The sequence below is a fragment of the Ornithodoros turicata genome, chromosome 2, assembly GCF_037126465.1.
Source record: "Ornithodoros turicata isolate Travis chromosome 2, ASM3712646v1, whole genome shotgun sequence".
NCBI classification, from domain to species: domain Eukaryota; kingdom Metazoa; phylum Arthropoda; class Arachnida; order Ixodida; family Argasidae; genus Ornithodoros; species Ornithodoros turicata.
The window spans coordinates 146,613,260-146,626,852 of NC_088202.1; the positions used below are offsets into that span (position 1 = coordinate 146,613,260).

At 46.3% G+C, this 13,593-nt stretch overlaps 2 protein-coding genes across 4 annotated transcripts in view; one reads left to right on the forward strand and one right to left on the reverse strand.

The window, feature by feature from the left end:
- Positions 1 to 13,593, reverse strand: part of LOC135386335 (endoplasmic reticulum membrane sensor NFE2L1-like) — a 70,064-nt gene that overhangs the window by 48,134 nt on the left and 8,337 nt on the right. Inside the window, exons 2-4 of one of the 3 annotated variants that reach the window (XM_064616183.1) lie at positions 7,537 to 7,590; positions 1,718 to 1,840; positions 403 to 514 (exon numbers count right to left, since the gene is read on the reverse strand). In XM_064616183.1, coding sequence (XP_064472253.1) covers positions 403 to 514; positions 1,718 to 1,840; positions 7,537 to 7,575 — 274 coding nt within the window. In that variant the 5' untranslated portion in view covers positions 7,576 to 7,590. Of the gene's footprint in view, positions 1 to 402; positions 515 to 1,717; positions 1,841 to 5,331; positions 6,146 to 7,536; positions 7,591 to 13,593 lie in introns of those variants that run through there. The other 2 variants (XM_064616182.1, XM_064616184.1) reach the window with 2 other exon arrangements.
- On the forward strand, positions 10,087 to 13,537 carry LOC135386330 (uncharacterized). The gene is made up of 2 exons (XM_064616174.1): positions 10,087 to 10,258; positions 11,714 to 13,537. Exons 1-2 carry the CDS (start codon positions 10,238 to 10,240, stop codon positions 13,409 to 13,411), a joined length of 1,719 nt encoding a protein of 572 aa, XP_064472244.1. The 5' UTR covers positions 10,087 to 10,237; the 3' UTR covers positions 13,412 to 13,537.

Here is a 13,593-nt window from a genome sequence, read left to right on the forward strand (position 1 = left end):
AAGATTTAGTACACATGCACGGCACAATTGCTCTGCACCTCCGTTCTCATCAAACAAGTAGCTCGAGGTAAAAGTCGGAAGCGCAATCGTGCCGTAAAGCTTGCGGCAAAATCGGAACTAGTCGAAATAGTAGTTTAACTAGTAGTTGCCACTACATTTCTACATGTAGTGGATAACTAATTTTTAACTACTGGCCATCACTGGCATGCATGACCAAACCGTGGGGGAGAACAATCGGCACAACTTAACAGATCGATTTTATGAAAAAGAGTCAAAGAAGCAACTCTGCAAATATGTGCATCAGAAGTTCACGTTCGTCCTCCTCCTCTCACTCCTCTCCTCAGAACACTCCTCTGGCTATGAAATACGTTAAAAAAAAAAAAAAAAAAAGGACCTCCTTACCAGTTTCGGAGTCAATGCGGTATTCAAATCCTTCCCACGGATTGGCCTCCTCCGTGGGAACCTCCAGGTCAGAAGGGCTGGGCTTGTCATCCGTCGGAGCAAAGGCTCCGTCCTAAAGAAAGAAAAACAAAAATAAAAATTCCCGTCACAACTTGAAGGACGTCTGCAACGGAGAGAGAGTGAAAACTTGTACTGTGTCGTACCTACCAAACGTGTTAACGAAAGTATACTACAGAACCACAAAAATAACAGTCTTGCTGAACGAGAAATGATTAAAGGTGATAGAAAAAAAGAAGCACTGACCAACTGACATTAACGGACACTTTTAAAATTTAGTTTCGAAGCTAAACGATACGCAGGAAATCCAACAGTGAAGCCTTCTTTAATATACACAAGCAGCACAACATCTTGGTCCAATATGGGACCAATATTGGGCCAGTATTACCAATGTCGGTCCAATATTGGGCGAAGATGTTGTGCTGCTTGGGTATACACAAGCTTTCATGTAATACACTGTAAGCTAATTTGATTTGATTTGATGTTATCTGGTGCAACACCAGCAAAGGTCGCTGTACTATAAGTTAATTATATTGGGATCCTTTGCACTGCAACATAGAAACAGTATGAAGTTCAATATCATATTTAGTTTGTTTAAAATTTGTAATTGAATTTGACAACGATTAATTTGTGCAACCCCCTTGTTCTTCCTCCGCAAATGTAAAGCGCTTCAATTGCAAAACAAGATATTTGTACCAACTTTTACACACTACTATACAGCATTTATAATGTGCTTTTGTAATCTCAATAGAAAATGTGTAACACAGAGGGCACTGGACTCAAAAATTATACTGACTTTGAAAACATGTGTTTTAGTCTACATATGCACTTTCACACTTCACCCTACTGCATCACCTAGAGCTCGGAAGTGTATCGATAATTTTCGGAAAATGATACAGTAAAAAAGAAACACACAAAGTGGCGACACATGATGAAACGGAAATCACTTTTTTCAGCACCTTTCAGGCAGTCATGGGTAAGTTACTGAAAAACAGTAACTGTGTTACAGTTACTGTTTTTGAAATGTAGCTAGTCACAGCTACGGTGACCACATTGAAGTAACTTTACGGTTACCTTTTATTATACGGTTACTTTAACCAAAAACAGTAACCATTTAAGTGAGAAGTTACTTTTGAAGAAAAGTAACTAGTTACACGTATCATAGTTGCTACCCGAGACTGCTTTCAGGTGTTGCCTGTTTAAATGTAAGTTCAAATAGATGAATATGCTGAATATGACAAATATAGCGTCTGCTTACTGTAGACTCCCCCTTGACCTGCGTGTCCTGCTTTTTTTCGGCTGCCAGGCGGAAATCGAACCTGTCTCTCGACACACCGAGGTCCTCATCCTGTTTCCATAGGATTTCGATTAGGTCCATGTCCTGCAAGGATAATGTAGTGGAATGTTGTAAAATGTTGTTGAATCGAGCCACGTTTCTGTGACAGTCAACACCTAGTGAACAACGCTTTCCAGAGAATGTCCGTCTCTACTGACAGCGTAAAAGGCCAGGACTTCTATTGACCACACACCATCTAATATAATATATACATAAATCTATTAATAAATAATGCTCGTTAGTTTTCCATAGCAAGGCCACTACGATCGTGAGCAGAGAGTGTGGCCGGTACATGGAATATTTTGCACACCCCGAGGGTTCCTAAACTGTGCCAAAATTTCGGCACTGGGTATTGCACATTCTTCGCGGAGGCACCTCGATGAAAAAGCGCTAAGAACAGAAAGAATGACAACACACACACACTGAGCACACTAGCAACGACCTCTTTATTGACGAGCACAACTTTTTCAAACTTTCCAGGTATTCCCTCTCCCTCGCAACTCTGTCCCCCTTTCCCTATCAAATCGCGCCTCCCTAATCTCCCGTTCTTAAGCTGCCCTCTAATCTTAGAAAATTCTGACACCGTTAGTGGCGTGCAAGGCCGGTTTTGTGAAACTCAAGGGTACACAAACTAAGACAAATCAATCTAAACAAGACCAGCTGACGCAGGAGGTGGATCTGACCCCGCAAAAGAAATCATTGTGGCAATAATTATGTTACAGATACATAACCTATTATATGGAATCGCAGCACCGTTCCATATATGTGTATATGAATTACACTCGAAATGGTACGGGGGTGTCACAAAGTCAAAGTCTGTCACAAAAAGAGTTAAAAAGTACCAGCGACCTTTACTGGGTATCCGCACGAGCAACTCTAATGAGGTTGTTTGCGTGAATTAACATCTGACAGACTGTATAGTCAAAAAGGAAAAATAGTTTGCAAACTAACCTGCAAATAAATGCACAATTTGGGAAGCAATCGCGGGGTACATGGTACAAAGCGCGGACGGAGGAAATGTACCCTTAAAAGCATGCTTCTCCCACAATAATCGGTGTTATGCAGTGAACACATGTTTACGAGACTGCGAATTGCCAGTTGCGCAATGAGCAGCCAAACAAAGATCGATAAAACACAGATCGATCTCCTACATAATTGCGCATGAAAAAAAAAAGATAAAAAAGAAAGGTGTCACTTACAATTAGTTTGCAGCAAAGTCGAGCGCAGCACAAATTTCCGCCATTGTTTTCAAAGCAGACGACACGGATGACGGCGACAGAAAAAACAACAAACAAGAACAACCCCGTCTGCAATGTTCGCCGCGTACATTGTAATTCCACCGTGCCCGCGTCTTCACGGCATTAAAGTGTGCAAAGTCCCGTGACAACCGTCCCACCGGCATGACGTAACGTCGCTCAACGGAATCCGACCGATTACACAAACAGCGGTTCACTGGCCGTCACCTACTGACGCTAGGCAACCCCGAACGTCAAAATACCCGATCGTGGGCGAACTTCCAAGATCCGGCCAAGTTTCTCAACACGAAAACCCACACTAAGAAAACTTTGAAACTCGAGAAGGAGACGTCGCGTAGCAGAGCCATCACGGCACATCTCGCGAAGACAAAGAGTTTCGGTTTTGGGGGACCGCGGGTCAAAGTCCCGCTAGCCTAAATTTGTTCCAACTCCCGCCTTGCGTTCGAAGAAGTGAAACCCATCTTTATAATTAGCTAGATTACCTCACCGTTGCCAAATGAATGCGAAAAGACGGCTAAGAGAGCAAGCAATGTCAGCTGTGCCGCTGCCAACAGATCGTCCTGACAGGCGGCCTTGGCATTGGCTCCATAAACGTCGTCTGCTACGGGGAGACCTCGGATCAATATTCTTGGCCACTCTTTTACGAACCACCCCACCCTCATTGTGTTACAAAAGTTCCTGTATAGCTACTTACGTGAATGCTTTACATAAACCTTACGTTTTTTTCAAGATGCACAGCAAATTTTTGCTAATTACCACAGGTGGCGCATCTCGATGTTGCGTTTGGATCTTTCTCGCGATGCTTTAGTCATTCGGGTATCGCTTATTAATTTTCGTGAAAAAAGTTAATTCGTTCGATTAGTAAGTTAATTCGAATTAACCAATATCTTTATAGCTTTACTTTATTTACCGAGTTTCTTCGTGCATAATTTCTTCGGGCCGATAACGAGTAAAGCAGCCTGTGCTTATGGTCAGAAAACAATGGGGTGAGATCAATTAGTCACAGGATAATTCGCGCTAATTTGCGGCTAATTGAGGTCGCGAGACAACGCAAGAGTTTATCGTGAGCCGAAAGCTCACCACATGGTAAACACATGGTTCAGCTGTAAACTGAAACTTCAGTTTTAAAACGACTATTCGCAGAGCCCTACCCCTACTAAACGCTGGCTCAAAATAAACATGCCGTGAACAGAAACCATTTAAGTTTTTGCCACTGACAAGCATTAATTGTACAGTATTATTAAATTATCAATCAACTGATAACACAATTGTTGAAAGCAACGCAAACAAGGAAAGGTCTGTCAAACTCCTTTCTAATCGGTGTTACTTCGAAGGGTATAAGACAGGTCTGACCTTGAGCCCTTTACGGGGGGGGGGGGGGGGACGTAATAGACCAAGGAGATCAGCCTTATAGTGCGGAACTTCCTTGAGGAAAGCAATAGAGGGAAAAAAAAAAACACTAAACAGTAGCCTCCTCAACAACTTCCTCGCAGGACTGCTTGTGTGTGTGTGTGTATCGAATTTAGAGATATTTTTTAAGAAGAGACAGTTTGATGCAGAGACATCTGTTAGAAACGTCACGTCTATATGCTCACTACGTGTTGTTAATACATACGGCGACAACACAAATTATTAAACAGAACAGTCAGGTGTGGGTTGCAAAACTGGACATCTGACGAACCAGAAAATTTTGAAAGAATTACTGTAGCATTTGCAAGATACTTAATACACATGCTATGGCAACACTGTATGACATGACAGCTTCCTTCAAAGTGCGTTCTTTCCCATATCTCACTATCGCAGCTCCACCCAGTCCATTGTGCCCATTTAACTTCCGTCTTCGCTTATCAGACCTGCGCTTAGCACTCATTGATGGGAGATTGTACATCCTACAAGTACTATGGTTACTACATTTTAGGGTGAAGCTCCACTAAGAACTACCAACTCGGGCCATATTCTGCTTCTGTCGTCTGCTTTGATTTCTACTCGGCTCCCGGAAAATCCTCGCGCTTTATGCAGTTTTCCTCGTAGCATTGTTATTGGGGTCTCAGTCGTGTGCGTCAAACAATTACGCTGAATTGCCAGGAGACCTTGAAACAAAAGAAAATTAGGGCCTGCAACCAACACATTCGCTCGGTCTGCTTGTTTACATGGTCTGCTTCCAAAAACTGCCAAGACACGCGCGTTACCAAAACAACCCTGCACCTTTCGCAAGACATTTTTTGTTAAACAAAAAAATCGTAGAAGCGCAGAAAAAAACTAAGGATTTCCCAACCGTACCTCTTGCGTGAGGTTCCCAACCGATGATTGCGAATCTTGTGACCCACTGTCTTGTGAATCATCGGCGACTGCAAAATTTGCAGACGCAGTTGAAGTGTCCGACGTCTTTTCGGGAGTCGGTGGTCCGGAATCTTCTGCCAAGTACGCAAACACTCGGGTCCTTATTCGGCTTAAGAACGACGGCAGGCCCAGTTCGTGAAGTTCGGCGAAAATTCGGTCGGAGTAAAAATTATCGACACTCTTTGGATGCACGAAGATCGGGCTGGCCAGGGGTTGGGTCTGTGCGAACGCCGAATGAACGCCCATTCGCACACTTCGGACGCTGTTCATAGGCGTCGAACTGCTGTCCGGATTGGAACCCAACTGTATCAAACTGACTGCGAGCAGCAGTTGTAAGATTGTCGAGCGAACACCGAGACACTTCTTGTAGTTGATCATGTTTGAATCGATGTTCAGTCCACTTCAGAGCGAAGTATCACAGCTTTATCACAGATGCTAACACCAGGAGACGGTTAACGGTCAGGTTTGCGTTTGCCGACTTTTAAAGTCCACGATGGGACAGTCAGCGTACTAGTAAACAAACCCGTAAACACTTGAGGAAAACGAGCTGTTCCTTTGTCCTCCATGGTGTCAACGGATTCTCTGTTGCCATGAAGCGACGCAGCGTCGTAGCAGATGCAGCATCTTAGCAGACGATCTCAGCAGACGAAACAGTGTCGATTCTCCGCCACCACGAAGCAACCAGGCAAACGGTGACAAAATTCGAAGAAGGACTTCGCACCTCCGAGATCTCAGCTAACAATGAGTAATCAAACGAGCGCAAGCATCGCAAGAACGCGTGGTGCGTATGCAACTTCCTCTACGTCATATCCGAGGTGAATGGTTGCCAGCTGCCTCGTGGCGTCATACCTGCCTGCAGCGAAATGGGATTTTTCTTTTGAGTCTTTCTTTTTCTGATTCTTATCGTTCGCGTTGGGCTTGACGGCGTTCAAGGTCGGACAAACTTCACGCACTCACCTGCCGGTTTTTACTTGGTTTTGCCTGTTTGCTTTTATTTGAAATGCAAGATGTGCTGTTGCGCAAATAAATTTCGAGCAACTCCATTGCACACATTTATTTTATATTTCGAAATTATTTTGTAATTTCGGGTATCCCTTTGGGATATCATTATCAAATAAGTTTTAAAAAATGGAGCATAGAAATGAAAAATAGTTCATTTTTAGTTTTCAAGTGATGGTGATGATGATATGCCCGTGGATGATATTTTGGGTCACATAATACTATTGCAAATTTCAGTCACGAAGTATCTGAACATGCGGTAGTCCAAACGCTCCAAAGTAGTACTTCAATGCACAGGAAGCGTAGTATGGTAGTCACAACCTGTATGCGTGTACAGGCAACAACAACAAAATGTAAAAAATCACAGCGTGGTTTTTGGTATATATATAGCCCAGTAATTTTACATCACATTATGCACACTATATTTACATTACAATCATCTCATTGATTCATCATTGATTCCAAAAACAGAAAAACGTGTATGGGATTTTTTTCCAGAAATGATTGGCGTTTCTAAATGCCTGGTATCTGTTGACGTCGGTGCAGTACAAAGTCACCTCGTGCTACAGAATGACATTTTGTCCAATTCGGTCAGAATTTTCAATTTCGATTTGTGTCGACCATCACTTATTGCTCATTAGAACCCGTACAGGAAGTGCTGGGGATTTATATTACATTTTTATTTTAGGTTATTATTATCTTTATTTCATTACTCGTCCCGGAAAGAAAAAACATTAAAAAGGTATTTTTCAAGATACTTTCCTAAAGAATAAATTATACGTATACATTTAGCATTTATTTATTTAGGAAAGTTTGTCTCATATCATTTCTCATTTCTATCGTAACTATTTTGCATCAATTATTATAATATATCGCGTTTTACGCGGTAATAAATTAACGAAAGATTTTATTACTCCATCTCTCACGGTAGATCTGGTCATTTTATATTTTGTAATTTTTTAACAATTTATTTTATTTATTTATTTCGAAACGTCGCATAATGAAATGGCTAGAGCACTTCGTAATATATATTTCGAGAAAATGCTAAAAAAAAAAAATAATAATAATAATAATAAAACTATCAATACACGTGCGGGAAAAAAGTGTTTTTCTCTCACAGCACGGACACAAAACACAAAATCTCACCAGAAATGGAGCGTGAACCAATTGTGTTTCTTCCGCCATGTTTATTCTCTCGTCCTGCATAAAATAAACGTAAAACGAGTTAATTAAACGTTGGCAATACAAAAACGCAAGGAGCTGTAGTTCCCACAAGGTCCCACAAACGCATAGGTCCCAAGGTCCCACAGACGCTGTAGTTCAGCGCGGGTACATTGGGATGAAACGGACGAATACAGTGAGCCCTCGTTATTATGACCATGGTCGTTTCCGAGAATTTTGGTCATAATGCGGGATTGTCATACTAACGGGAGGGGATTTGCAGAGGTTTCACTGCATTGTTCCCAAGGAGTATGGTCGTAAAGCGGGTATGTCAGATTATCGGGGGTCATATTAACGAGGGTTCACTGTACATAACAAATCGAATCGGGGAGGGGGGGGATTTCGGCTTTTTCCTCGTTTTTTTTTTTTTCTTATTAGGTGTTGAGACCGCGATGTAACTGTAGTAGAACAGTGGGAGACAGAGGAGGGGTAACTATGCGTCTTGGGCGGACTTCAAGGGGTATTGTGCCGTTTGGAAAGTGTGACCGCAGGGGAAAAAAAAAACGGGCTCAGACCACACGGCTCGTGGTATAGATTCGAAGCCACAACCTCTTAATTTGATCCATTTATGTCATTTCTGACGGTGTTCCGACGAAGGAGCAACAAATCCCCCTCGATAAACCTCGTTGGAAGTCATTTTATTTAAATTCCAAAACGAACGAGTACGTTGAAATACCCATAGGCGAACGTCACTCTGTAAGCGGAGGAGTGAGAGGGCGGTGGGAGGAGGAGGAAAGGCGCCGTCCAGCCGCACCGTTGCTCTATGAGAGGCCCGCACGGACGCTGCATTCCTTTTCTCAAAGGTGTGTCATCAATTGGCCGGTTAGAGAATGACGTTTTCCCTTTTTTCCAGAGAGGGAATTCCGGAGCACTCTCAACATCCGGCTCCTGCTCTTGTCACGTATTCCGTCGAATAACAGTGAAACCACACCGGTATTTCGCGCGGGATATTTTCGATACCGTGGTCAGTGGTCCGTGAGGAATTAAATGACACTATGGTTTCGAAATCGACTGGAACGGATGCGACCGTCCCGTTAAGACAAATGGCGGCGCAGCTCCCGGTGAAGTCGGCCCAGGACGCTTCCCCCGAGCAACATGCCGTCAGGCAGGCAGAATGGTCGGAAATAGTACGCTACCACCACGAAATGGATCGAAACCGAAACCGAAACCGCGCGCATCAGGAGCGCATGAACTTCGCCGTCAGAGGGCGCCGTCATCTGGGCCGCAAAGTGGTTGATCTGGCCGGCAAATGAGCACCTACTCCAATCCTCTCCATCGTTCCGTTGCCCTCCGACGTGGAATGAGAACTGTCCCCCCTATAAGCTCTCTCGATATGCACTGGTAGGGAACAGCATGACTGGGCAAACTATAGGATAAAAAAAAAACGAGCTACGATCATTTCTAAGATCCATGCAAACCATAGATAACAGTTTGATATCGAAAATACTCGTCACATTCAAAATTTGGTAATCGTGGAACAATGGTTGTGTAGTTGTATGTGGCGCGTGCAGCCCCGTTTGGAATGGTCAGAAGACTTGTCGGTAGTTAGTGAATACGTGGTGGTGGTGGTGGTGGTGGTGGCGAAAGGGCTTGCCGTTGTCGGCCTCACGTATGTGGGCAACGTCACGACTGACGCCCTGGGGAAATACGCGTCCTGGGCCGACTTCTAGGGGAACTGTGCCGACATATGTCTGAAAGCGTCTGAGGAAAACCCAGGGAAAACCCCAGACAGCACCGGCACAGCCGGCACCGGGATTCGAACCCGGGTAGTGAATACGTGTGTGCCACTGTATACGTCACAATGACAGCCAATAATACAGTATACGATAAACTAGAACATGATAGAGCTAGACAAGCGTACTACGCAGAATACAAGCTGCTTTTTTGATATCGGTTCTATAAGAGCATGTCGTATCTCCTGGCGCCGGGCAATGTTCGAGACAATTAATAAACGCGTACAGGTGCTTGAAACTTTGTGCACTTCAGTGGTGCTGGTGCACCAGTCCCTAACTTCGGTTTCCGAGTCACCTTCCATTAGCACAGCTTACGGTGACCGCTCACCCTTTGCGTGTGCCCTGTATAGAAAGCGTGCATTTGGGTATTACAAGGGCATCATTGGGTAGTACATTAAAGCACCATTGGGTCATGTTTTAGGACACAAATGTGATGAGTTTCATCCCAGACACTCCGTTGGATTGGATTGGATTGGATTGTACTGGCACCCCTGGCGTTTAATGATGCTTGCTTGATGAAGATGACGATATGGCGAACCATCTTCCAGATCTCTTCTCGTGGTAGGGGGCCTGCTTTTGCAGGTTCTGCCCTGTGGTAAGCGATAATTCGGAACAAAAAGGAGAAAAAATAGAAAGTATATAAAGTTGACAGGTGTTTACAATGCCAGAATTTAAAAAAAAAAGTGATTTTATGTAAATTCTATCATCCACAAGCATTGCCAAGGGTATAAGGAACATCGTGCACGTGCATTTCTATTCTATTGTGCGCAGTCAGTGGCCACTGTAAGGCCGCAGGTGCGGCGGGGCCATTATGCTCGCCTTCCAAATTCCCGACACTAACCTCGAAGGGGCTTAGGGAAAGATATAACTATCCTTAGGTTCGTGCTTTCGCCATGACAGAGCCGAAAAGGACGGTAAGATCTATTTCGTTCTCTATATACCCGTTTCTGTCGGGTTCATGTAACCGCGGCTTATGTGACGTAGATAACATTTCCTTGGGTCTGGAGTACAGAGTACACGGATAAGGTATAGTTCTGCTGACTCTCTGTCGCCTAGACGCAAGGTCTTACAGGGGATCGTAGCTCGCGGAAGTTGTCCACGTCTGTGATGTCCACATCTGTGATGTCTGAGTTGTCCACAGTGTGACGTGAAATGATTTTCGAAACGAACATTTTACTCTGTAGTCATTGAACAACAGTATACCTAAATTAGACTGCAAGAATATCTCCTAGTACATTCCAGAACGGTGGACCATTTGGAATAGCTCATTCCTAGCCAGGGAGGAAGGCACTGGAGCCTGCACCGAAAAGTCACGTGACGTGACAGCTATTGCTGTCACTATATAGTTTTTTTCGGTACCAGTTTTATACAGATGTCTGCACAGCCGTCTCAAAAGTGAGCGGACTGATGTTCTGAGGCTGGAACAACATAGAAAGGACAAATACATACAAAGCCTCAAATTGCCTAAGAAATTAACGATGAAAGATGAAAGTCACTGAAAAGGTTAGCCAGCTGTAGGACTCGAACCCACATCTTCTGGATTACCGGTAATCTAGATGATGTGGGTTCGAGTCCTACAGCTGGCTAACCTTTTCAGAGACTTCTATCTTCTTCAGAGACTTCAGAGACTTCTTCTTTCATAGTCTCAAAAGTGTTTGCGGAAACCCTGGACTGCGATGTGCCCGTAGCACATGAAAACTAAAGTGGCGAGTGCAAACCTCTCTCATTGGTCCATAGGCTGACCCAAAGCCCCATTCCTCATTCAATTACACCACGATTTCCTCTCGAATATCCCTCCTTCCATTCCATGTTCCTATCCGTGGGACGTTCGTATATACCCGCGGGGGCCATGTTTGCCGGCCATGCAACCATAGCTGGCTTACACCCGCGTTCAGCTGTGAACTTCATTCTTTGTGCACACTTTGCATCTTGCTATTGTTGCTGTGTTGGTCCATGACCTACTACTATACTAGAGACCTGGACATCCGCAATGCTTCCAGCACCCGGGGTAGTAGTTCTGGAAATCGCCGCTTGGCTATGGGATTTGGCGCTAGCTCGCACGATTCGTTACCACGTGACTTGTCGAAACCGCGGCGATGTATGGTAGGCTGTGTTGACAACGACGAAGCAGTATGAGAGGGATAATAGCGCGTGCTTAGCAACAGCCTGTGTATCCCTGCGTAGCAGACTAAAGGCGGTGGCAAGGGTGATTCCCTCTCCCCAATAATGCCATGTGGCGCTTGCAGCGGTCACTAACGTAACTAACCCGTGTCCCGACTCTCCCATAGGGGATCGCCAGCTGTCCAGGTCTCTAGTATAGAGTAGGTCGTGTGTTGGTCTATGTTCAAGATGTGTTATGGGCGTTTCAGAGGTTGAGGTACGAGACGGAGTCAACGTTCGTCCTCAAGCCCCAGAAAAGGCCAGATGGAGGGTACTCGTTGGTGGCGTCACCGGTTCCTGCGCCGGTTTCCTCCACCATGGACACAGTAACATCCATACCGCAACCGGCAGAGATGTACCGTCGACCCCCGCCTCCCGAATCAGGCCAATCAAAATCGAGAACCATCCAGCAGCACATGAGTGGGCCGAACGTCGTCCATGGCAGCAGCTCGAGCAGCCAGATCAATATAAACATTAACACCGATGACGACGAAGATGACGGACCTCCTCGCTCTCGCTCGAGGAAAGGACGTGGCCAATCCAAGTCCAGGAGTCGATCCAGAGGTCGTAGGAGGGATGACGATGGCGATGAAGGACCGTCTCGGCGCAGTCGCTCGAGGTCTCGTAATCGCAGAGAGGACGACGATGACGACAGGCCCCGAAGAGGACGGTCCCGAAGGAGGGATGACGACGACGACGGCTACGATGAAGACTACGATGACGACGACTTTAGGCCTAGAAGGTCGCGACCACCGAGTTATGACGACGCCTGCGACCGGAGGAGCAGCAGGATAAGCATCTGCGCCAGTATCACCGATAATACCGAGGGCGGCGGCCCCGACGACTTATTTATGCTCAAGAAGTCTGGTATTCTGCGAAGGAAGCCGAAGACACCGAAGAAAAAGAAGAAGAAGAAGAGAAGGAGATCGGTCCCACCAACGCCGCCGCCGCCGCCTCCGCCGCCGCCACCACCCGAACCTATAATAATCAATCCTCCGCCTCCACCAGAGCCGCCGCCGCAGCCGCCGCCGGCTCCGACAGGGTTCTGCGGTTTCATCGGCAGTCTGTTCGGAATCAAGCCAGAGCCGCCGCCGCCGCCTCCCAGGGTGCCTTCCATGCCACAAATTATAATAGTGCCGCCGGCACCGCCTCCGCCTCCCACGCCTCCACCTCCGCCTTCCTACATCGAGTCCTCTTCGTCTTCTTCCGAAGAAGAAGCAGAGCAGCAGCAGTTGGAGCAACAGTTCGAACTGCGACGCCTCGACCGGAAGCAGCTGGACCAGTTCTGCCGCCAGCTTGACCTGCGCTCGCTCGTCAAGATGGAGATGGACAGGCACGAAGCTGAGAGAGAGAGGATTGAGAGGAAGCTGGAGCGGAAGTTGAGGAAGAAGCGGCAGGAGGATGAGGAAGCCGAGGATTTGGAAAGAATGCTGGAGAAGAGGAAGGCCAGGGAGAAGGAGAAAGAGAAGGAGAAAGAAAAGGAGAAGGAGAAAGAGAAGGAAAAAGAAAAGGAGAAAGAGAAAGAGAAGAAAGAGGAACCTAAGCCCGAAGAAAAGAAAGAGCCTCCAAAGCCTCCAGAGGCGGCAGCTGCTCCCCCTGCAGCTCCTGCAGCTCCTGCTCCGGATGCTGCAGCAGCTGCTCCACCGGCTGACGCCGCGGCTGCTCCACCAGCTGACGCCGCGGCGGCTCCACCCGCTGACGCCGCGGCGGCTCCACCCGCTGACGCCGCGGCTGCTCCACCCGCTGACGCTGCGGCTGCTCCACCGGCTGACGCTGCGGCGGCTCCACCCGCGGACGCTGCGGCCGCACCGCCTGCTGACGGTGCTCCACCGGCTGATGCTGCAGCAGCGCCACCGGCTGATGCTGCAGCTGCGCCACCTGCTGATGCGCCACCAGCACCAGCCTAATTGCAACACTCTTGAGCCGAGCACAGAAGTGTGGAAATGCAATACAGTAAAGTGGGGGCAGATATGATATCGGTGGTTCGGTAAAATTTGCCATGTTTCGTAGAATAAATTTCAAATGTAACCTTCCGAACGTCCCTTCAGCGGGTTGTCCAATATCAATCCGGAGCAATATCCAATTCAGT